Source organism: Pneumocystis jirovecii, assembly GCF_001477535.1.
Source record: "Pneumocystis jirovecii RU7 chromosome Unknown supercont1.6, whole genome shotgun sequence".
Classification (NCBI taxonomy): Eukaryota; Fungi; Ascomycota; class Pneumocystomycetes; order Pneumocystales; family Pneumocystaceae; genus Pneumocystis; species Pneumocystis jirovecii.
The window spans coordinates 170,430-194,121 of record NW_017264780.1 but is presented as its reverse complement, the minus strand read 5'-3'; the positions used below and the strand labels follow the sequence as shown (position 1 = coordinate 194,121).

Below are 23,692 nucleotides of genomic sequence, written 5' to 3'. Positions count from 1 at the left end.
GTATTTACAGCATGTTTTTAATGTATTTGTAATATATCAATGAGACAGGTATGAAGTACGATAGTTTTTAATGGAATGATGAAGTATGTTTGTCAATAGATATAGATGAGTTAGATATGAACATAGTCATTAATTGTATTAAGTGTATTTTCGACAGTAAAACCTCCAAAGGCCTGATATTTATGGTTCAATTCGTTTCTCCCATGGATATGATAGTTACTTTCGAGTCCACCTGTTTTTGGCATGGCAATTGAGTAAAATGTACGAAATATACGACTATGAACCAATGCCATACAGCACATTACACATGGTTCATGAGTTGTTATAACTATTAGGTCTTTGCACAAATAAGATGCATTCTCTATGCTGGATTCTAAGTATAAATTAGTTATTGATAGGAAAAAAGCAAAGATATTAATGTCCCTTTTATTTTACATTTCTGGTTAACTTTGGTAATACAATTAATGATAGAATGTTGTAATGGATTTTTTGACAATAGCCTTGAATCGCAGCATTCCGTAATTATGTTAAGGTTCGAGTCTACGATTATTGTTGCGATTTTCATTTCTTTACTTTCATTTGCAAAGTTCCATACATGATTCATTAATGCTTTTAATTTTAAAAGAGACTCATCCGTAAATTTAATCTTTTTAGCCATATTTATTCGAAAATGAAGCGGCCACAGTAAATTCCATACACAAAATTGTGAACGTGTTAACGGTGGATATTTCGACACCTGTATTATTCTAACATCAACATCTATTGACTGCTCTTTCAGTTTTCTTTTAAGATCCTCAAGACTTAGACCCATTGTACTGTGTAAAATTACATCTAGTTTAGGTTGTCTATCATTTCCTTCAACTTTTCTTACTCGTTTTAAATATGAAAGATCTGATGGATCAAACGCTAAATATTCATAGATAAACCTCTTTTGTGTCAATTATATTATTTCTTTAGGAAAAATTTTTACTCCATTATTAAAGATGTTTGTTTTGCTTCTATTTGACATACAAAAACATCTACTATATATAATTGTTAATTTATCTTACAAAAATATAACAAAACTACTTGTTTCTAGTGAACGTCTTTCTATATTCGAATGGATCATATTAAAAGGCCATTTTTCTGTTTTATCTTCACTGATCAAGCACTCTGTTGTCTTTAAACAAGTCGTCTTAGCCATATTATAGATTTATTTTTAATGATTGTTGTCTTAACACCAGATAAAAGGTTTACTTAAAATAGTTGTTATAGCAACACTTTTCTTTTCCGAACCTCTAACTTTTAATTTTTTAGAATATCATTTAAATCCTATCTTTTTGTTAGGAAAAAGGAAAAGAAATTGTATTATAGTGTTTCTTTCATTCTATAATAAGGTTTTAAAGGTATAAAGTTTTTTTTTTTTGATTTTTATTTAATTTTTTTAAAAAAAAGATAAAAAATAATTTAAGGGTCTAATAAAATCTAAAAAAAAAAATATTTTTGGCGTTTTTTTATTCATAATGTTTGAGAAGACATATTTGAATGTTCCATGTTGTAGAAATGCGGAATTTGAGTTTAATTGTGAGAAAAATATCTATGAAAACTATGTTAATCCACTTTTTGGAAATATGGATGAAAAAAACTATGTACAAGCAAAAAGTCCGGACTGTACTCTTTTGAGTAATCCTTCTTATATTCCTGTGAAAGATTTTTCGTCCGTTCCTAGCAATAGTTCTTCATCTTTAGATGTTCGTCAGGGATATGAATACAAAAATAGTTCTTTTTCTGTAGAAACAGTATCATTATCTGATGTTGTTTTGAAAAGTACAGGTGAAAGTCAACAATCATTTAATGTGTGTTTTCTTTATTCGTTTTGATAATGATTTTGGACTAATAGTTTTTTTAAAGGCTTATTCTGGTTTCAATTCATCTTATCAAAGGAATAACTTAGGAAGTACAACAACTGAAATGAAAGAAAATTTTACTTTTACTTCGGATATGCATGAGATTAATTTTCCTGCTCCATATATATTAAATATTTTTGGGATACCGGAAAAATCAAGGGTTGAGACCCAGGTTAAGCTAGAAATGAAACTATCATACAATTTTCTTTTAAATTCATCACCAGTGTCTTCATATTCATGGTTTAAGCTTCCAAGATGGAGTATTACGAAAGAGAAATTAAAATTACCAAATTTAAAAGATATCCCTAAAAATATAGATCCAGAAAAAATATTAATAATAGAACCTAGTGTTGTTTGTGCTAGTGATGTTAAAAAAAGCGTTTTGATTTGTTCCGGATGTATTATACGCGAGGTTAGAATTTTGTTTAATAAAACTTATTCTAATTTTTACAAAGCGTAAACGGGCTATAAGAAAAAGAAGAAATAAAAGCTCAGTAGAATCATCTAGTGGGAATTATACTAAAGATGGGGCTCTTATACCTATAGAAGATGAAGAAAAAAAAATTATTGTATTTAACCATCCTGAGCTTTCTGAATTTAAAAATAACTGCATAAATATACCAACAAGAATAACATGTTATTGTAGACATCATAAAGAAAATATAGGATTTAGGTGAGTTTTCTTATTTATATTAATTATCTTATATTTTATTAGGATTTTAATAAATTTAAAAGATAACAAAGAACGATTAATTGCATCGACATTATCTCGATCATTTATGATAACTGATGATCATAAAACCAACGCAAAAGCGAAAATAAAAGAAATGAATAGTTATTGTTCAAAAATAACGTAAAACTTTTCTAATAAAAGTTTAGGACTACATTCAACATTAAATTTATTGCCGCAATTTTTGAATCTTGCAGGTTGTAATTCTCAAAAATGGAAAAATACTGCTCCTAGAGGACAATTGCATAAAAAAATTCAAAAAATTCCTAAACAATTATCAACAGAAAAATCGAAATCAAAGGCTGATATGCAAAAACTTGCTTATTCTTCATTAGATTCTATAACAAATAATTGTGTATCTCATAGTACATCTGAAGATGGCTTTTTTGATTTTTCTGCTGAGAATTTGATTAAATCAGCTCCTACTTCTTTAATTTATGTCCATAAAAATATCTCTCATGAAAATATTTCTCATAAAAATGAACCGTATATAATTCGTGATAGATTTGTTGAATCTACTTCAATTGAGGATCTTTTTATGTCTGAAAACGCTTTAGAAACAGATTCTGGCATTTTATCTCGAGAATCTCCATTTATTTCTGATGAAGATTCTACTTTAGAAATGACTTGTCATGCACCATATATTGCTTCTGAATCTAGTTTATTCAAATTTTCAGCACAACCTCAACGGTTTAAGAAAAGATTTAAAGGGAATGTTAGTCAAATGAGTCTTCCGAATCAAATAGATATCTCTATGCCAAACATTTTACCAATTGGATTATCTTCAAATCCTGATGATATTCCAACGATTAACTATATAGTTCCCTCTGAAGGTCCTATGCATGGTGGAATTGAAATTACTGTATTAGGAACAGGCTTTTATTCTGGTTTAGTATGTACATTTGGTGATAATTCTGCAACTTCTACACATTGTTGGAGTCCTACTGTTATAGTATGTACTTTACCTCCTAGTTCTATTCCAGGATCTGTTATTGTCAAATTCAAAGATCATGATTTGGCTAATTCTAGTGTTAAAAATAAAAAATATTTTACATACAAAGATGATAATGATCGTACATTAATGGAGTTGGCTCTGCAAGTGGTTGGCTTAAAAATGACAGGGAAATTAGAAAATGCTCGAACTGTTGCTATGAAAATTTGCGGATTAATGCCTAATAATTCTTATGAATCTAATTTAATACCACAACAATTGAGTATAGGATTGTCTTTAGCCAGCTCAGAAATGGCTGCAAAAGGTTCATTAGCCTTCGATTTTCATAGAGCTAATTATTACTTTGAAACAATGTTTTTGCAATCTAACAATTTTCTAAATTTAAAGCAAACATCTAACGCATTTTATTTATTGTATCAGGATAGACCGAATCAGATATTATTACATCTTACTTATATAGAAAAAATTCAGAGATACATAATAGAATTGTTTTCTCAAAAATATTATTTTAGAACTATAAAGCATTCTGATTATAAACTTATTCATTGTTTAAGTTTGAAAAAGATAAATAGTATTGAAAGGGTGTTTAGAAATACTGGTGAAAATGAAGCTATTTATATGATATTGTATAAGAAAATATTTAATTTAACATATCCAAATGATTATCTCGAAATATCCAACTTTTTACGATTATCTAGAAATCATATAGATTATATTATCGTTAAATTAATTTTAGGATGGTTATGTACCAATAATTCTTTAGTTAAGAAACGATCAACAATATCATCAAGTGTTATTGTTAATACTTCCAATGATGAGTTTTTTGATAATTTTTTCTTAACTAAAGAGAGCAAATCATTTTTTATTAAAAACCAGTTTAATAAAAAGAAATCATCTAAGCTTCAAATAAAACAAAGTGTTCAAAAAACTAGTCTAGATTCTTATACTAGTGATAAATTATCAATAGTATCATCTTTTTTTACTGAACTTATATTAAATGATCAGCAAGATAATAAAGTTGTAGAATTTATAGATAGTACGAATGAAAAAACTGAAGATGGGATATTTACAGTTTATAGTTTTTCAGAATTTTTAACATCTGCAAAGGCAAAATTAGCTTCTTTATTTATTCCAAACATACTTCGTAACTCTATTTTTCCGCAATTTCTAGAATTTAGTCAATTTTGTCCTATAACTACTTTTAATTCTTTTATTCAGCAGTATCCTCATAGTAATAAAAAACTTTCTTACTCTGAGTCTCCAAATGCGATAGAAAATGACATTCAATACAATTGGCGGCAACTTTTGATATATGGTCCGCCTCCTCCATATTCTGAAATTTCAACAGATGAAAATATTTCTAAACTTTCATTTAATGATTTTACAGATCATGTTTTGCTTCAGGATAAGTCCCAATGGCATTTTTTTAAATGGCAGTCAAAGACATTTTCGAAATTTGGTACCAACGAATTGACATTAGAACAACAGCGGTCTATTAGAGAATATGCAAAAATAATACAGGAAATAGAAAGAGATAGAATGCTGTATTTATTTTGGGTAAGTAATTATCTTTGTTTAATGTTCGGAATTAATATTATTAGCTTCCTGTCTTAGTAGTTCTTTTATTTCTTACTACTTTAAACTGGGTACAGAAAAATAATTATATTGAAATTGATGATTTGAAAATTGTATCATCTCTTGCTTGAACTATTAAATATAAAATTAAATAGTGAGAGTTTAATATTGGTTGCTGTTAATATGTAATTAAATTGGAATTTATAGATTTTTTAGATATTTTTAACAATATAAAAAATTATTTAAAAAAATTGTTTTTATATCTATTGTATAATATTTTATTAATATTTTAAATTTATCATTCTAAATTTGTAAAATTATTTAAAATTATAAAAATAGTTTAATAATATTAATATTTAGTATTTAATAAAAATTTTAAAAATAAACATTAATTATTATAAAATAATGCTAGAAATAAAAATATAAGATACATTAACCAATAATTTTGTTTATATTGTGCAGGTTAATATATTTAATTAGTATTTATATGTAATTAATTTTTATCATTTTTAATTTATAGAATATTTAATTTAATTTGTTCAGCTTCCATTTTGTTTTTAGAATTAACTGATTGAGTAGCTGGCGTTTCTACGTGTTTATTAAGATGTTTCTATACATATAAATTATATATATTCAACAAACTATTCAACTTACATTAAAATTTCCTAAAACTTGAGAAAACATTGTTTTAATAATTTTCTCAGTAGGGTTAATTAAATTTAAAGAATATAGAATATATGTTGTAAAAATTAAAAAAAATATAAAAAAAAAGTAAAGAGGATTTCGTATAACCATTACAATCTCGTTCCAGCCAAGAGCCAGAAGCAATACATAGAAATATAGTGGTATTCGAGTAACTGTAGCTACAATGCTACGTTTAGCATCAATATAGATAACATCTGCTACTCGTTTAAATTTATTACTAAGCTGTTGCTGTTTGATTAAAGAGATGATATTCCAAAACTTTTTTTGATTACAATCCTAATGAATTAATATAAAATATAAATAATCCAAAAACCATACATCATCCTTAGGTCTTTCAAGTTTAGGATATGAACCATCTTTATATTTAACATCGGAATATAATGGAATGATTTTCAAAGTCTATAAAAATTAAAATAAATTAAAACAGTAAATACTACATCTTCAAGAACAGCTTTATATATTCCGTTAATATCATCACTAGGTTTCCAAATTCTTGGGACACCGTTTTTGTCAAATCTAAATTTATCCTCAAAACTTTAAAAATTAAATGATTTATATATAAATTAAACAAAAAACATACGTATCTCTTAATATAAGGAAAATAGAATCTTCTGTAATTTCTTGTTTAATTTTATCCTTTAAGAAATATAAAGTTTTGTACTTAAATTCTAATTGATTTTTTTCGTTTTCTGATTGAAAAACGTTAAAACCTAGGAGACTAGTTAATAAGTATTGAAATAAAATATTTTTCTAACTAGAAAGCTTTTGAGAAAAAACTTTTATAAAATCATTAGTTGTTTCAATATATTTTGAAATAACGTCATCCCAAATATTATCACAAGGATTCTTTAAAATTAAAGAAATAGGTTCATCTAATTGTACTTTAAAGTCCTTTTCAGTATTAGTAATCAATTTAGATATTTCTTCTTTTTGAAAAACAGATGCTATTTTGTCTATTTCTTTTCTAAGTAATTCTAATTCTTTGTTAAATGACCAATCTGTTCCATCAATACAACATTTTGATGCTCTAGACCTAAACTCATCTTCTATTATAGAACGAGAATTGTCTAAAAGATCTTTGAAATTGAAATCTTTATATTGTTTTTCTAGTCCGCTTTTCATAATATTTTTAAATTGAGCAATACTTAATTTAAATAGTGCTCCTATTTGAGTCATATAAAGAATATACATTCTTGAATGAAGTTTATTTATTAAATCAGAGCGTTTACGAAGATAAATTTCATTATAATATTGTGATCCTTTTTTATCAAAAATTTCCAAAGCAAATACTTTTATTTTCCTCATTTCTTCATCTAAATTATCAAGAAACTTTTCTAAATTCATAGATTTCTCCAAAGATTTAACCATAGGCTCTATTGTTTCAAGTACTACTTCAGAAATTTCATCACATCGATATTGAGCTAAAAGTTGCTGCTGAGTTGGTAAATCAAGATCTTTATTCGTAATAATCTGTTCCCATATTCCTTTAACGTACACAGAAAATCCATCAGCTGGGACTCTTTTATAATATTTAGAATGAAATACAAAATTAGGGTCAGAAGGATTGAAGAATCTAAAGAATTTAATATGCTAAATATATAAAATTTTTAAAATAATATACCTTTTTTGTAATTCTAAAATATCTTGTTCAAAAACATCTGGTGCTAACATTTTATGAGAAAGAGCAGTAAATTGAAGGTCAAAAAAATCGTCAATTGTACAATTTTCTAAATTTTCAGGCTAATCATATTTTAAATTAGAATATTAATATCTATTGATAATCTACCTTTGTCAGCAAATTCCAGATACGTTCTAGATCAGCCCTTAAAATACTAGATAAATTTTCCAAAGGTGTTGTTCCTACATAATCTCTAACCACAAATAATATAAGAGAATTTTCTTCATTTCTATACTATGAATTTATATGATATATTTTTGACCATAAGAATTACCTAGATCTATTTTTATGAAACAATTGAAGGTTTACTTCAAAAATAATTTTTAGCAAACCCATATTTGCACCTTGATATAATCCAATTTGGTGTTCCCATAGATTAATAATAATCACATCACTAATTGCTAGTGCAAAAAGAGCGGATTTTCTTTCAAAGTCCTTATATATTTAATTCTAAATACATAAATGATAATATACCATACTTGATCATCTCCTCGCTCTCGTCCATCCATGCCCTCCACATCCATAATTAAAATATCAGCATTGCATGATTTAGAAAGCCATACTCCTACAAAGAATGATTAAAAAATTACATAGAATTCTCATTAATACCTTTTGTTGTCTGTTTTCTTACAGATGAGTCCATAATCCTAAAACATGTTGAAAAAAGTTTGTTCAACAGTGTACCTAAAAGATAAACAAAATACAGACAATGTAAGATCAAATCATACTTTTTCCTGTAGATTGGCTTCCTAAAACTGCAACAACATTGTAATTAGTGCCCTGGTTCTGTAGTCCTGAATCTTCTATAAACTTTATCAAATCTACACTATTATCTTATTAATTTAAGAAAATTAAAATAAAAAAAGCTTGCTTAAATTCCTTGTCTTCTGTTATAAATTGTATATTTTTAGACGTTTCTTGTGTGCTTTCTTGCTTTTTGCTAGAAGAGTTATCCATTATTTATTTGAATTTTCTTAATTTTGTATTTTGAATGCGGTTGAGTGATCGATGTTTTAAAGTCCTTAAACTCGATCCTATAAATAATATATAAGTTTATATAAATCTAATTATATCTAAATAGCTAAAAAATAAGAAAAAATCAAGTTGTTTTTGTTTAAAAAATAAAAATAAATTATTTTAAATTTTTAATATATTTATAAATATTTAATAATTTTAATAGCTTGGAAATAATTGTTAATGAACAAAAAATAATATAGATTTCTGAAATATCTTTTTTAAAAAGATATAATAAATTTTTATTTAAATCAATGAATATTTTATTAATGTTTTAGATGTTTAAAGTTTTATAAAGATTTTTGTTTTATGTTTGATTTTTTTATATGAAATATTTTAATAAAATTTAAAAAATAAATATAATTAGAGAAAAATACTATTAAAAGGCGTATCCTTTATATTTTAAAAAATATAAATCTTATAATCTTCATATATAAATAATTTGTATATTATTAATTCATTTTTCCAAATATATTAAATATATGTATTTAAAATATCACAAAAAACAAATTAGAGCATCATTATTTTTTTAATCTATATTTTATTTTTAAAAAAAAACAATTATTTTTATATAAATATTTTTAAATTATATTCATATAAGAAATTTATCATTATCAAATGAATTTCGTACTCTAAAAAAACCATTACCTAAAAATGTCATCTACAAAACCAACAATAATATGTAAGTATTGTTAATATTACATATGAATATAAATAATTCAACGTAGATAATGATAATTTTGATTTATGGCCATTAATTTCACCTATACTACAAAACTATCTTCCTTTAAGAAACTTACATTGGAAATATAATAATCGTTCACTTAAATCTATTCATTATCTAGATGTGGATATAAAACCATATAATCATATTAATTCAGGTGAAAAACCACATCAACTATTAAGTCTTTTGGACATGCCATATTTAAATATGTTTTTGGTAAAATGCGATGATATTGATACATATCGTAGTTATATTCGTGCAATGATTCGGAAATGGCATAATTCAGTTTTAATGAAAAAAAATCAAGAATGGCTTATAATACATGTTACTTTTCAGTCAGATTCATTATCTATAACTAGAAACACTACCCCTTCAAAATTTTTAACTATAAAAACATCAGTATATGATAAAATTAAGGCCGATTTTAATGTACCAAAAAAAGATAGGTATGCATTTAGTATTATATACTTTGAAGATCTCATTATTTAGATGCGTCCAATTACGCTTAGGAGATACAGATGAAATTGATGTATGGCAAGATCTGATAATCAAAATGAAAGAAGGTATTCTTACAAGCTTTAATACTAGAATAGCACAATATGAAGAAGATATAAAAAAAATGGATTCTCAAAAAACTTTACCAGGATGGAATTATTGTACTTTTTTTATCCTAAAAGTATTCTATTATATTTTTATAAAATTCAAATTAATATATATCTATATATAGGAAGGATTAGCTCAATCTTTTGAACATATGTCGCTGATTGAAGACGCATTGATTCAATATGATGAGCTAGAGTCATTATTTTATCAAACATTAAGAGGTTATTCAAAAAAATAAATAGCCAAATATTTATTTATTTAGATAATCAATTAACTTGGTTTGGTAATGCTGGAGGAACACATCTAAATGATGATTCAGAATCTATATTAGATATTTCCAAAAAATCATATCGATTATTTATATTACAAAATACAATATCTTTTTTTGATTTCAGGATTTATTTATTTGCTCGTCAGTGTCATTTACTTCAGAAACTAAGAGAATATGAAGAGATTCTTCAAAGAGGGAGAAATTTCATTACTACCATGGCAGCAACATTGCGAAAATATGAAGAAACATTAGTCCCTTGGTTTATTGAAAGTTGGGTTTGGAATAGTGTTCATAATCTTATAAGTATTACGAAAGATATCTCAAATAATAAAAATATTTCTGCGCTTAGAGGGGAACTTCTATTCTTAGCTCGACTGCAGGTATTTTATAATGTTTAATTTATTCATGTAAAATAACACTTCTTAGCTTGACAAAATTGGAATTGCATTTGGACATATACCAAAAGATTTATTGTTTAGTCATAAACTTACTAATGTTCCAGAAAATGATAAGAAAATAAGATTAGAAGAAAGTGAACATATTACAAATATTAAACTTATTCAAATGATAGATTCTAAAGAAGAATTTTTAGAGGAATATCATGTAATGATATCTAAAAAAATTTTTCCTCAAAAAGTTTTAATAATATTAGGTTTTAAATAGACATATATTAAAAGAATTTCAATATGGGAATAAATCAAATGCTGAAAAAAGAATTCTAGGTGATATAGCTGCATTTCAACAGTTAGTATAATTGCATTTTACATAGTTAGTTAATCTTGTAGTTATTTAAAACATTACAAGAATGCTGCTGAAATTTTAAAAAACATACCAGAATTATATTCAAAAAATGGTTGGGGAAAAATCGAGTGCTCAATAATGCAAACATATGCTTCTTGTACTCTTGAAAGTGGAGATATTGAGAAATATGTAAAATCATGTTTATCTTTATTAAAATCTGAAAAATATTTAACACAAGATAAAACATCATTTTATATTAAACAAATAGAAAAATATGGAAAAGCTTTAAATAATGGTATTTATTTAAAAAAATTATAAAGCTATTTTATATATTTTTAGATATTTTATATCCTTTAGAAAGCTATTTTTCTGTCCAATTAAGCACTTTTATCAATCAATTTGAAGATAGAGATACTTATTCTTTAGAGTTGATATTAGACAGTAAAATTTCTATGGATATTTCAATAGATAACATAAGCCTAAAAATGCATAAGGAAACTGATAGTCAAGAAATATATTTTATTAAAAAAAATCATGTTGTAAAACATGGTAAAAATATAATACATTTACTGTCAAATGTAAGTTCATAATTTACTATTTAATTGTTAATTTCAAAAAGATAACTAGTCTTGGAAATCATATAATAGAAACTATTAAAATAAGAATAGGAAAGATTTATCTTTTAAAAAATTTCTTACATTCAGGAAAAAAACTTCGTATAGCTTTATTTCCAAGAATAGGTTCTCTTAATGTTAACATTACATTACCTACAGATAGTATTGTTCTTAATTTTATATACATATACTGAATATTATAGTATTGCATAATGAACAAAAAATATCTATAGAAATAGATCCAGGAAAAAATGAAGTTGTTTCTGGTCATTTAGATTTAAAATTTATTAATCAAAATCTTAAAATTGATACTTCTAATGCAGAAGCATATTTTTTAAATAAAGGTATAATTAATATTATTAAAAAAAAGCTAAATAATTAGAAAAAAAAAAAAATCCATTTAAGTTAAAAGAAATTACAAAAAATAGTGTTTTTTTATTTGATGCGATTAACCCAAGTGAAATACTAGTTCTTATCATTCCATATTTTTCTGACAATGAGGTTTCGGAAATCAAAGTATTCTAAATATATATCTATTATTTACAATATTAATATAAAAAGGCAAAAATATCAGTAACGTATACTACGAAAACTACTGAATCATATATTTTTTTATCTAATTTTATTTTACCAACTATTTTACCATTATCAATTAACGTGCAAAATTATTTCAAAAAAAACTGGTAAAAAAAATATAGTTTTTCTTTTTCTTATATATTTAGTATCTTTTCTCAATTTATAGTTTCTTCTAATGCAATATCTTTACGAATTACTAATACAAATTTGGAAGATTCAAAAGATTTTTCTATTTTTTCAAGTGAAATTTCAAATAAAACTGTAAGTATTATTTTTATTATTAAAAAATTAATGACCCGTTAGCTAATCCTTACTTCTCAATCAACATCCTTTATATTCAAAATTGTTAAAAAAGAAAAAATATCTAACTATCAACATTTAATTTTTAATGTAATATATCATACATTAGAAGAAGGTAAATTTTCAAAAATAAAACTTAGATATTCAATTTTAAAAATCTCTTAGAAGTGTTTTATATTATTTCTGATATGCTTTTTCATGAATTACAATTAAGCAATTTTCATAAATATTATTTATACATAATTCATATTTTTAAAAAATTCCAACTATCTAAAATTAATTATGATGATTATGGATTAAAACAAACTATTTTTTCAAATGATCATATTAATTATTGGGAAGAAGAGTTAGCTCTTATTGAAACTAATGATAGAATGAAAATAATAAAGATTCTGCAAAAAATTATGCTTGTAAGATATAAAATACAATTTTGCACTTTTAACAATTTAAGGAACTTGAAAATATATCGATTGATAAAAAATTATCAAATTGTCCTCAAAGAAAAATCAGAATTCCTATTAAAATACCGTTTATTCATGTATTGCATTCGGTGGATTTTATAATTAAATCAAATACAAACACTAATAATGATATTTACTCAATTCCAAAAATAACAGTTGGAGAACCCCTTCATGCAGAAATAAGAATACAACAAATATTAGAATGCGAATTAGAGAAAAATTTACTTGAAAATTCGGAATTTTTTTACGAAATATATATTGACAACAATATATGGTTATTTTCTGGACACAAAAAAGCTAGGTTTTTTATTAAGGTTAGTTATATAAATACTATAATTATTGTTGATCTTTAATCAGAATAATTGCTTACAAATATTTCCTATAACATTAATACCTTTAAAATCTGGCCATCTTATGCTACCAACTGTCAACATTACAACAGCAGCAACTTCTATTTGTTTTGAAGTCGACTATAACTATAGTATAAAAAATATTCTTGTTTTACCCTCAGAGTCATCAATAACATTCCATCTTGGATCGATCGATCATTCTGAACCACTATACTCAATGTAGAATCTTACAAATCATGTATACATTTATAATCAAAAATATATAAATATACAGAGATACTTATAAGTAGTTAATTATGTAATTTTTAATATTTTTTCGATTAATTTTACAGTAGGTTAAAGATCGAGGTTGCATTTTAAAATTAAAAAACGATATTTTTTTGCAAATAAATAAAAAAATCTATTTAATATTTATTAGGCAACTTGCATAAACGAAATATACCATTAATTTGTTTTTGAATCATTATTTTTTTGTTAGCTAAAAATTTACTATGTTGTCAAATCAATCAGATGATGAGATTTCTTTTTATAATTTTGAATATCATAAAGAGGCAAATTTACCACGGATATTGACTGATGGGCCACTAAAGCTAAAAAAAAAATCTTTTATGAATGACAGTTTTCTTTCATCAGAAAGTTCTATCATAAGTAAGGCCTATTCGTATTCAAGTCTTTTGTCGATTAAAACAGCCTCATCAATTCTATTTAATAAAGAAAAACAAGAGGATGTAGATTCAGATGATTTGTTGTCACCAGTTCTTAGTAATTCGGTTAATTGCTCAGCATCTGAAATGTATTTGACTAAAGCTATATTTTATTCTTCTTTTCAAATACATGCTTTAAAATCTCATACAGCAAATATATTGGAAAACGAAATTTTTGTTTTTGGAGGCACTAATGACTTTGAGTGTTTAAATAGTATTTTTGTTTTTGATTTAGGTAAGATTTGTATATTTCTCGTAAAGATTAATATTTTGTGTCTAGATACAATGTATTGGCATTTTTTAAAAATAAATGGGAAGCCTCCTATGCCTTGTCAAAATCATACAGCAACCAATGTTGGGAAAAATATTGTTATTTTTGGAGGAAACGACGAAAAAACATATTATAATACAGTACATGTGTTTGATGTAACAAGATATTATTGGTATACTCCTATTACATCGACAGTCAAGCCTATTCCGAGAAAAGGCCATACAGCGTGCTTTTATAATTCTTCTATTTATTATTTTGGCGGTGAAACAGATACCAAAGCATTAAATGATCTTTGGAAATTAGACTGCTCTGATCTAGATTTTCCAATATGGTCAGAAGTAGAAACAACAGGACACAAGCCATCTCCTAGGGCATACCATTCTGCTAACATCATAGGATCCAACATGGTTATAATTGGAGGATCGGTTAGTAGCAGCAGTTATTGATTCAAATGTAACCGTAATATAGAACAACATAGATGTTTTTGGTGATATATTTATATTGAATATTGAAAAATCCCTCTGGATTAAAGTGAATATACAGTTGTCGTTGCCAAGATTAGCTCACAATTCTACTATTATAGGTCCATATTTGTTTATTTCAGGAGGGCGTGATAAACTGTCATATTTTTCTGACATTTCTTTGTTGAATATAAGTATTTATCACTAGAATTCTGCTTTTTTTTACACTCTTCTAGCTACCATGAAATGGGAAAAAAAAAAAATTAATTCTGCCGTATCGTTTGAAAGAGCACACCATGCATCGGTATTCAGCGATTTTAGACTGTTCTTTATAGGCGGTACTGACGGAAAAACTTTGTTTTCCGATATTTATTTCGTTGAGCTAGCAAGCATGGCTTATTACTCTTCAGTATCCATCTGCCATTCCTTGTGGCTTGTCACTGATCTATTCTAGATGACTGGTGCTGAAATAGATCCAGCAATACTTGATCCTGGCACTGATCTCGGCTAGATCTCGCTCCTTTACATACAAACTAAAGATCTGCTTTTAACTCATCCTGCACTCTCCCAGGGCATGCAGAATACCTCCTAAAGCTCTGCCGCTGGGCCTGCATGGCCCTGCGGCGCTGTCTTGAAAAACATGGGCTTGTAAATCTTGTGGACAAAATCAACTTGTATAAAAGCACTCTAATGTACAATACAAAGCCAAACTGGCTATCTGCCGCTCCGCTACTCCTGCAGAATCTCCTCCAGCAGAGGGTCGTCCGGATTCAGCGCCCCTTTCCAGATAAGCATTTAAGCATCGCCCGCCCCCCCTGCTACTTACGGAAAAGCTCCATCTTGAACTCCCCCGTCTCCGCATCGATAAGTCGCGTCGCCAGCTTGTCGATCGCGATCACACTCAGCACCGTCTGCACATAACCCTCGATCAGATCGTCCAGCGAAATGCCCAGCGCTACCCTCGTCAGCCCTCTGCCCGTCGCCTTTCGCCCTACTATTAAAGTCCCTGCCCCGTCAGCCCACCCCTAACCCCAGCTCCACAAAACTCACTTCCGGTCCATCAACACCAGCCTCTGCGACTCCGTGCTGAACGTCCCATCCGCGTTCTTCACGCTTAAATTCGTCCCTAACATCTCCCAACTCGTCACCGTCGGGTCATCACACAGCTTCCGTTGCAGCGGCTTCCTCGCCCGCCTTGCATATGTCGCCACCGGCCGGAAGCCCCCCGCCTCCCCAACCGTTACCATGCACCGCACGTCCGACACAAACGTCTTGCCCTTCTTGTCCGGTATGCTCCCAATGTCTGCCACGTCAGCCCCGTTAGCTTGCTCTTCGCTTCGCCGCCCATACTCACGGTACTGGATGCCCTCCCTCGTCACACTGCTCCACCCCGCGTTCCCCACCAAGCTCTGAACGACAAACTTGTCATAGTGGTGGTCTGCCTGCATAAAGCGCTCCAGCTCCCGCTCGTTCGTCACTATGTACACGCCCTGACCCGCGTTACTGTACGGGACTTTGACGACTGCATTCCCCCCCCAGCTCGAGACGATCAGCGGCACCTCGCTCTTCGACACATTCGTCAGGGTTTCTGGCGTCCGAATTGCCAGGCCTGTGCCCGACATTTCGGCATTGAATAGCTCGTACCTTCAGCGCTTAGCTGCGCGCAAGTCAGCCCGCAGCATACACCTACGCCTTTGCCGCCATCATCTTGTTGCGCCCGCCCGCAAGGCACGAGACAATCCTGTTGAGGACGAGGGTGCGCGTCTTCAGCGGGATGCGGTTCCAGGGCGCCTTAGTGACGTAGCGGAAACATGCGCGGACAGAGTGCCATGCGCCGCAGTAATCGCGCACATAGAGCACGCCCTGGTCCCACCTGACAGGGGGATCAGGGTCTTTGTCGTAGAACTCGGCAATCCAGACGGGCTCGTGGGTGAGGTCAGCCATGACGGTTGCGTATCTGGGCGGTCAGCAAGGCAGGGGAGCAGGGCAGACGCACCCAAGCGCCTCCATCTCGTTCTTGTCGTATATCACGGCGAGCCCGCCGAGGAGGGGGTCGGCCTGGGAGAGGGAACTCTGGAAGGCCGTCGACAGGACCGTATGGTAGCTGCCGCGTCAGCCGCCGTGCAGCGCAAAAGCCGGTGCACACGCAGACGCATGCAGTGCGCATACAACACGCATATACTACGCATATATACCGTATACACTGCGCATAGAGTGCGCATATACACCGTATGCACCCACATGCCATACGCACTGTATGCACAACGCATTACACTGCACAGAACACAGTGCACTGTGCACCAGTGCATGCTGTGCGCATAACGTATATACTATGCATACAGCACGCATACACAGTGCATATACAGTGCATATAACGTACATAACGTATAGAGCGCACACTATGTATATACTACACGCATTGTATGCATTATATGCAGTGCGCGTATACACTGCGCATATGACGCATACATAGCGCATATACGACGCATACAGTCAGCACATGCACATATGGTATAGTCAGCAGAGTGCATACGCTGTGCAGACACTGTAGATGGTGCTGTGCATACAATGTACGCTGTGCTGTGCATGCACTGCGCACACAATGTATATACAGTGCATACACCGCGCATATATGCCGCATGCACCGCCCTGGCCACATGCACTATGCATGCAGTGCACCGTACAAGCACCTACCCCCCGTGCTCGTCAATGTCTGAGAGCAGAGGCATGCTCTTCTGGCCCGACGGACACGAGTTCGTCTCGACAATCACCATCTGCCGCTGGCCGTATGCGTTTGTGACGTTGAAGAGGTCGGAGCCCGCCCACCGGAAGTGTGTTGGTGTGTAATTGAGGCACTCTCTGAGCCTTTTTTCGTTGACGCTTGGGTTAAGATGGCAGTACCGCAGTATGATTCTCTCGTTCCCGAGGTTGAAGAACGATGAGACGAGCGGGTGGATCTGTGCATTCACTGTGCACTTAGTGTTTTGCAGCGGAGCCGCGAGAACCTACAGCATCTCGGGTAGAAGCACTCCTGAGGCTCAAAGTCACCGGGCCTCTTGAGCAAGGCGTGCTTTCTCGGGCGGCTGTGCTCGGGCACGGCATCGCCTGCAGTCTCGTCCGTCGGCGGCATGGCGGACGCGTCTGCTGCCGCCGCAGAAAGCCGGGGCTAGCCCGTTGGCATGGCGACAGATGCCGCGGCAACACATCGTCTAGGTAATGGTTGTCGTGGTGATTGTTATCTAGGCAACAATTGGCAGGGCAACAGGTGTCACGGGAACTGATGACAGGGCAACGGGTGGCAGGGCAACGGGTGCTGAGCAGCAGTGGCAGGAGCAGAGTGTATAGGAAAGGGTTTAGAAGAGACAAAAGCATTAGAATGGGTGGCCAGAGGCGGCAGTGCACGGCGCAAGCGCCTACTTGCCGATCTCTTCCATGATCTTCTTGGCCTTGGCTCTGGCCTCGTCGATATCGCCAACCATGTAGAATGCGTTTTCAGGGAGATCGTCGGCACGGCCTTCAATGATTTCCTTGAAAGAGCGGAGTGTATCCTTCAGGCTGACAAGACGGCCCTCTAGACCCGTAAATACTTCAGCAACAGCGAACGGTTGAGACATGAACCGTTGGAGTTTGCGTGCACGTTCCTAGAAAAGCGAGTTAGAAGACAAAATGAAGAGGAAAAAAACGAAAAGAGAAGGAGGGAATGGGTTTGAAGAGATAACGGGGGTTGGAGAGGAAGCAAAACATACCACAGTCAATTTGTCTGCCTCTGAGAGCTCGTCCATGCCTAGAATGGCGATCTTTTTGCACTATCAGTCTTATTTCAAAATATCAACGCATGCTTACGATATCCTGGAGAGATTTGTAGCTCTGAAGGATGAACTGGACTTCTGAAGCGATCCTATAGTGTTCTGGAATAGAGATCAGGATTTTCCATAGTGAAAAGCAAGTTGCTACCTTCACCAACAATACGCGGATTCATCATGCGAGAGTTTGAGTCCAATGGGTCAACAGCAGGATAGATACCGAGCTCAGAAATGCTTCGAGAGAGTGTTGTTGTTGCATCCAAATGAGCAAAGGTTGTAGCGGGCGCAGGATCTGTCAAATCATCTGCGGGAACATAGACAGCCTGAATCGATGTAATAGAGCCTTTCTTTGTCGTTGTAATACGCTCCTGCATACCACCCATGTCTGTTGAAAGCGTTGGCTGGTATCCAACAGCAGAAGGAATACGCCCAAGAAGGGCGGATACTTCTGAACCCGCTTGAGTAAACCGGAAAATATTGTCGATAAAAAGCAACACATCTTGGCCTTCTTCATCACGGAAGTATTCAGCAACCGTCAATCCTGTTAAAGCAACACGTGCACGTGCTCCAGGAGGCTCATTCATCTGACCGAAAACAAGTGCTGCCTTCGATTCGCCATCTAATTTAATAACACCTGTTTGAATCATCTCATGATATAAATCATTACCCTCTCGAGTACGCTCTCCTACACCAACAAAGACCGAGTAACCCCCATATGCTTTAGCAATATTGTTAATCAATTCTTGAATAAAAACGGTCTTTCCCACCCCTGCACCACCAAATAAACCTATTTTTCCTCCTCGAGCATATGGTGCAAGTAAATCAACAACTTTAATACCAGTTACAAGAAGAGAGGGTGTTGTTTCTTGCTCAGAAAATGCAGGTGGTTCTGCATGAATAGGTGAAAATTTTACTGCTTTGATGGGACCACGTTCATCAATTGGGTCTCCAACAACATTCATAATTCGCCCAAGAGTCCCCGGTCCAACAGGAACTTTAATAGGTCCTCCTGTTGCTTTCACTTTCTGACCACGAACAAGGCCCTCTGTCCCATCCATAGCAATAGTTCGAACAGTACGCTCACCCATATGCTGAGAAACTTCAAGAACAAGACGTTTTCCATCAGGAAGGTCCAGATGCAATGCATCTAATACTTTAGGAAGATCTTCTGTATCAAATTGAACACTAAAGTATTAATAAATTGTTTTTTTTTGCAGAAAATAAATCTTACTCCACAACAGCGCCAATCTTAAATATACTTAAGCAATTATTGGAAAAATTGTATATAGAAAAATACGTACCACTGTTTTTACTCGCCCAACAGGCAAATTTTGTGCTGGTGTTTCAGATGTTATCCAACGGACTACTTAAATCAATATTTTGTCCAAAATAAGGCGAAAAAAGAGAAAAAAAGCACACATACTATTAAAAAATGAAGAATCAACAGTTCTAGAAAGAAGTGGTTGAACAACTGGCCGAAAACATGCTTTTTTTGCTCTTGAAGCAACCTGTCCTTTATGAAAAAAAAGGCCAATTCTACGGGTAAAAAACATGATTAAAGCAGAAATAAAGTCTAAAATAACAAGTAAATAAAGAAATCATGTAAAAAAACATAAACCACCTGCTTATTTTCTAAATTTATATCTTATAAAGCCGTTAGGCACAGTTTGGGTTGTTGATCGACCTAACCTGGTGTTCCTACAAAATCGTACAAAGGGTAAGAAAATTAATTAAATGGCAAAAGAAATATCATTATATATATATAATATGATACAAATAATTAAATGATATTTAGAAAAACATTCTTTAAAGTATTTATTATATAAATTAGACCATTGATACAAGTGCCATTACAATGGCTGTTCGTGTAGGAATATAACACTAGATATATGTAAATAAGTTTAAATTAAAGCAAAACTGTACTTGGATAAAATTTTTCCGTCCATTCCATTCGAAATCAGTTGTTTGATAAAGAACAGTTTGATCAATATGTTTTAAACCGCCAAACTCCTTAGAATCAGTGTATAAAACGACTTGATATGTTCCAGCAACATCTATACCAACACTATTTTTTATTAGAAAAAAAAATAAAATATAATAAACGTACCGGTAATCAATAAAACTTTTACATGGATGAAAATTGAATATAAATAAAAGACCAGCTCTTTCATAAACAATAACTTTATCAACTAAAAATAGATTTAACTTCATAAAACAAGCAAGAATTAAAATACACTCATTCTTGAGAGAAATATACGCTTGAGGTGAACTAAGCCAACAATATTTTTCTTCCATATGTTGTAAAGTTCTATCAAATTCATTTAAATATTTATAACGTAATAAGTTATCATCAACAAGATTCCACTAAATAATATTAATTTAATTTTATAAAAGAAAAACTATATACCTGTCTTCTAGCGTAATGGAAACTATTATTATTACCTCTATTAAAATTAGTTAAGTATAGTAATCAAAAAATTTATACATTCGAGGAAAATCTAACCACTCCTTAAATTTAAATTAGTTAGTTGTTTCAAAGTTTTTCAAGATACATACAGGATGACCAAACTCATTTCCTTCAAAACATAAATATCCTTCACCACCCAAGCTATGAGTAATTAATCTAATTTAATTTAGAAATAAGTACAAAATTAAGATTATACAGTCAACCTAATCATCTAATTTATATATCAATATCAATAAAATACTAAAAAAAGAGAAATACTTTATGTAGTGCAATTCCACGATCAATAACAGGTGTGATTTCAAAAATATTACTCATATTAGTATACCTAATAAGTTAGAAAAACATGTATATCTAAAAAAATAAATTACATTTCTTTATCCATTAACCAAAATGCTAATGTTTTATCACCTACAAGTGCTTGATCATGAGATTCAGTGTATCCGATAGTTTTTTCCATATATCTTCTATTTGTTAATGTATAACAAATATGACCCATATCCCAATCTTCATCTTTTATATTTTTTAGAAGATTAATCCACCTTGGTTTATTAATTAGACTATTTAAACATAATTTTTTTTACATATCGGGTAAAGCCATTGCCAAGCGATAATCAAAGCCAATGCCTCCTTTAAATGTAGGTATACACAACCCAGGCATACCAGAAACATCTTCAGCAATTGTAATACATGATGGGTAAAATTTATGAAGAACTTCGTTTGCCTTAATCAAATATCAAAATATATTATAATAAAATAAAAAAAATATCTTACCAAAATTAAATATCTGATTCCTTCTTCATCTGAATCAGAACCAAAATATTCATTATAATTTCCTGAAAAGCTAACACCAATACCATGATGAGTATACATTATACTTGTTACACCATCAAATCTGAAACCATCAAAACAATATTCCTCCACATAAAATCGTAAATTTGAAAGTAAAAAACGCAATACTTCATAATTCCCATAATTAAAAAGCCTACTATCCCATAATTCATGAACTCCTTTTTTTCCTTCATGAAAATACATATGATCAGTTCCATCAAACATATTAATTCCATCTTCAACATTTTTGCAAGCGTGAGAATGAATAACATCAAGCAAAACTGTAATACCCATACCATGAGCTGTATCGATTAACTCTTTTAGTTCTTCCGGTGTCCCTATAAAATATGAGGAATAAACATAACTTAATTAAAATAGACGATATACCATAACGACTTGAAATACAAAAAAAGCTAGTAACATGATATCCAAAAGAAGCATAATATGGATGTTCCATAATTGCCATAAGCTGTAATGTATTGTATCCCAAATAACGAATACGTGGAAGAACATTTTGCGTAAATTCACGATAAGTCCCTATACGATATTCGTTTGTACTAATACCTACTATGCTGTATCAACAAAAATATATTAAAAGAATAATAGCTAAATGCAAAAAGATAGCGTTATTGAAATCACATAAAAGTAAAAATGTAATGAAATAATATAAAAATATTATTCAAAAAATTGAAAAAAAACATAAATGTATGATAAATAAAAATATCGAAAGTTATTTCAAATCACCAAATGTATAGAAACTAAAAAAGTGTTAAATTAATGCTAAGAAAAAACCCAAAAAAATCCCAAAATGTAAAAAGACTTTGTTACGAAATCATAAGCAAATTTAAGGCAATAAGGCCAAAAATTGCAGAACTATAAAGTTAAAAGCAAAAAAAGTATTTCTAAAAATGTACCTGTTTAACAATATAAATATTTAAAATTATAAAATAGATCTAAAAGCTAAAAAAGTAAAAAACACAGAATAATAAATAATTAATGTCAAAGAAATATGCCAAAAAATCACCAACCATAAGCAACTTAAAATACTAAAAAAGGATAAGATTCCTATCATAAAAGATATATTAAAGTCACATTAAAAAAAAAACTAAAGATATATTTATTATGCTATCTATTGCATCATAACTAATGAAGAAATAACTTACCGTGAACTTCATAAATACGTAATGCATTTGGCCTAGGTGGCCTTGGATTCTTGAAAATATATGTTTTCTCTGGATTCCAAAAAATTCCATCATAAATTGAACTAACAGAAAGATCCTGTGTAACACGTCGGATCCATGCCGGAATTCGATAAATTGTATCACCAGACGTAGTAACCATACATATTTTTACACGCGATTCATGAGGAATAGCTACTTTCCCATTTACCGCTGATACAACTACCTCAAATATAGAATGTACATCTTTAACCATTGGATGCCGTTGAGTATCCCATTCATCTATGAATCAGTTCCTACTTTTTTCCTAATACTCCCTTACTAAAATCACCAACTAAACTTGCTGAAACAGCATTTGGTGCCCATTCACGATATACCAGATCTTTGTTAGGCTTTACATGTAATCCCATATGCAAATAACTCCGTGTAAACGAATCTAATCCTTCTGATGACTCAATTAATTTAATAAGATTCTTTACTGATTCATATCTCTTCTCTAAAACTTCATTATATGGCAGCAAAAGTGGATCTATTTATCATCAATAAATTTTCTCAAAAAAGCTTTAAATTTCGCTCAAACGCACCAAGAGATATAATATCCAGCATTGTTATTAAGAATCATTTGAAAATGTTTGCTTATTCTCTATTGATTTACTACAAATTGCTTCTTTTTTGCTATTGCTTGTTATCAATATTTTTTGAACGTCAACCTTAAAATCGTTCAGCAGTTTAGCACTTAGTTAAATCAAATAGGTTGTTAAGGCAACATATGTCACGTGACTCAGGTAATACATTAAAAA

The 23,692-nt window shown here is 31.0% G+C and overlaps 9 protein-coding genes across 9 annotated transcripts; 4 read left to right on the top strand and 5 right to left on the bottom strand.

Moving 5' to 3' along the window:
• Positions 1 to 110: 110 nt before the first annotated feature.
• Positions 111 to 1,183, bottom strand: T551_01516 (uncharacterized protein; the record flags this gene model as incomplete). Its single annotated transcript, XM_018373779.1, has 4 exons — positions 111 to 373; positions 574 to 926; positions 971 to 1,022; positions 1,069 to 1,183. The coding sequence occupies 4 exons, from the start codon at positions 1,181 to 1,183 to the stop codon at positions 111 to 113; spliced, it is 783 nt and encodes a 260-aa protein (XP_018229954.1).
• Positions 1,184 to 1,502: 319 nt separating this feature from the next.
• On the top strand, positions 1,503 to 5,274 carry T551_01515 (uncharacterized protein; the record flags this gene model as incomplete). The annotated part of the gene is made up of 6 exons (XM_018373778.1): positions 1,503 to 1,835; positions 1,891 to 2,298; positions 2,342 to 2,559; positions 2,602 to 2,720; positions 2,766 to 5,125; positions 5,170 to 5,274. The coding sequence occupies 6 exons, from the start codon at positions 1,503 to 1,505 to the stop codon at positions 5,272 to 5,274; spliced, it is 3,543 nt and encodes a 1,180-aa protein (XP_018229953.1).
• A 383-nt stretch (positions 5,275 to 5,657) lies between these two features.
• T551_01514 (dynamin-like GTPase SEY1) lies at positions 5,658 to 8,483 on the bottom strand (the record flags this gene model as incomplete). The annotated part of the gene is made up of 13 exons (XM_018373777.1): positions 5,658 to 5,753; positions 5,798 to 6,124; positions 6,167 to 6,247; positions 6,286 to 6,382; positions 6,429 to 6,558; positions 6,604 to 7,421; positions 7,470 to 7,588; positions 7,635 to 7,755; positions 7,801 to 7,961; positions 8,006 to 8,091; positions 8,136 to 8,210; positions 8,255 to 8,352; positions 8,440 to 8,483. 13 exons carry the CDS (start codon positions 8,481 to 8,483, stop codon positions 5,658 to 5,660), a joined length of 2,253 nt encoding a protein of 750 aa, XP_018229952.1.
• A 711-nt stretch (positions 8,484 to 9,194) lies between these two features.
• On the top strand, positions 9,195 to 13,403 carry T551_01513 (transport protein particle complex II subunit TRS130; the record flags this gene model as incomplete). Its single annotated transcript, XM_018373776.1, has 18 exons — positions 9,195 to 9,222; positions 9,269 to 9,710; positions 9,754 to 9,940; positions 9,992 to 10,088; positions 10,130 to 10,518; positions 10,565 to 10,741; positions 10,791 to 10,882; positions 10,924 to 11,174; positions 11,219 to 11,457; positions 11,499 to 11,655; positions 11,697 to 11,837; positions 11,876 to 12,009; positions 12,055 to 12,176; positions 12,216 to 12,330; positions 12,373 to 12,484; positions 12,535 to 12,779; positions 12,821 to 13,144; positions 13,188 to 13,403. The coding sequence occupies 18 exons, from the start codon at positions 9,195 to 9,197 to the stop codon at positions 13,401 to 13,403; spliced, it is 3,468 nt and encodes a 1,155-aa protein (XP_018229951.1).
• A 268-nt stretch (positions 13,404 to 13,671) lies between these two features.
• Positions 13,672 to 15,127, top strand: T551_01512 (uncharacterized protein; the record flags this gene model as incomplete). Its single annotated transcript, XM_018373775.1, has 5 exons — positions 13,672 to 14,119; positions 14,165 to 14,580; positions 14,624 to 14,810; positions 14,853 to 15,025; positions 15,071 to 15,127. 5 exons carry the CDS (start codon positions 13,672 to 13,674, stop codon positions 15,125 to 15,127), a joined length of 1,281 nt encoding a protein of 426 aa, XP_018229950.1.
• A 22-nt stretch (positions 15,128 to 15,149) lies between these two features.
• Positions 15,150 to 17,204, bottom strand: T551_01511 (uncharacterized protein; the record flags this gene model as incomplete). Its single annotated transcript, XM_018373774.1, has 10 exons — positions 15,150 to 15,204; positions 15,257 to 15,303; positions 15,350 to 15,395; positions 15,443 to 15,607; positions 15,647 to 15,729; positions 15,781 to 15,919; positions 15,971 to 16,037; positions 16,131 to 16,260; positions 16,301 to 16,407; positions 17,150 to 17,204. 10 exons carry the CDS (start codon positions 17,202 to 17,204, stop codon positions 15,150 to 15,152), a joined length of 894 nt encoding a protein of 297 aa, XP_018229949.1.
• An 80-nt stretch (positions 17,205 to 17,284) lies between these two features.
• T551_01510 (uncharacterized protein) lies at positions 17,285 to 17,961 on the top strand (the record flags this gene model as incomplete). The annotated part of the gene is made up of 4 exons (XM_018373773.1): positions 17,285 to 17,402; positions 17,449 to 17,543; positions 17,597 to 17,829; positions 17,874 to 17,961. 4 exons carry the CDS (start codon positions 17,285 to 17,287, stop codon positions 17,959 to 17,961), a joined length of 534 nt encoding a protein of 177 aa, XP_018229948.1.
• Positions 17,962 to 17,973: 12 nt separating this feature from the next.
• T551_01509 (ATP synthase subunit beta, mitochondrial) lies at positions 17,974 to 19,972 on the bottom strand (the record flags this gene model as incomplete). The annotated part of the gene is made up of 7 exons (XM_018373772.1): positions 17,974 to 18,257; positions 18,363 to 18,413; positions 18,460 to 18,524; positions 18,571 to 19,604; positions 19,651 to 19,667; positions 19,721 to 19,782; positions 19,843 to 19,972. 7 exons carry the CDS (start codon positions 19,970 to 19,972, stop codon positions 18,030 to 18,032), a joined length of 1,587 nt encoding a protein of 528 aa, XP_018229947.1. The 3' UTR covers positions 17,974 to 18,029.
• A 274-nt stretch (positions 19,973 to 20,246) lies between these two features.
• On the bottom strand, positions 20,247 to 23,498 carry T551_01508 (uncharacterized protein; the record flags this gene model as incomplete). Its single annotated transcript, XM_018373771.1, has 16 exons — positions 20,247 to 20,300; positions 20,343 to 20,484; positions 20,527 to 20,608; positions 20,654 to 20,783; positions 20,827 to 20,863; positions 20,905 to 20,927; positions 20,976 to 21,042; positions 21,090 to 21,097; positions 21,145 to 21,211; positions 21,255 to 21,425; positions 21,468 to 21,607; positions 21,658 to 22,052; positions 22,102 to 22,281; positions 22,878 to 23,174; positions 23,215 to 23,421; positions 23,477 to 23,498. The coding sequence occupies 16 exons, from the start codon at positions 23,496 to 23,498 to the stop codon at positions 20,247 to 20,249; spliced, it is 2,022 nt and encodes a 673-aa protein (XP_018229946.1).
• Between the last annotated feature and the right edge of the window lie 194 nt (positions 23,499 to 23,692).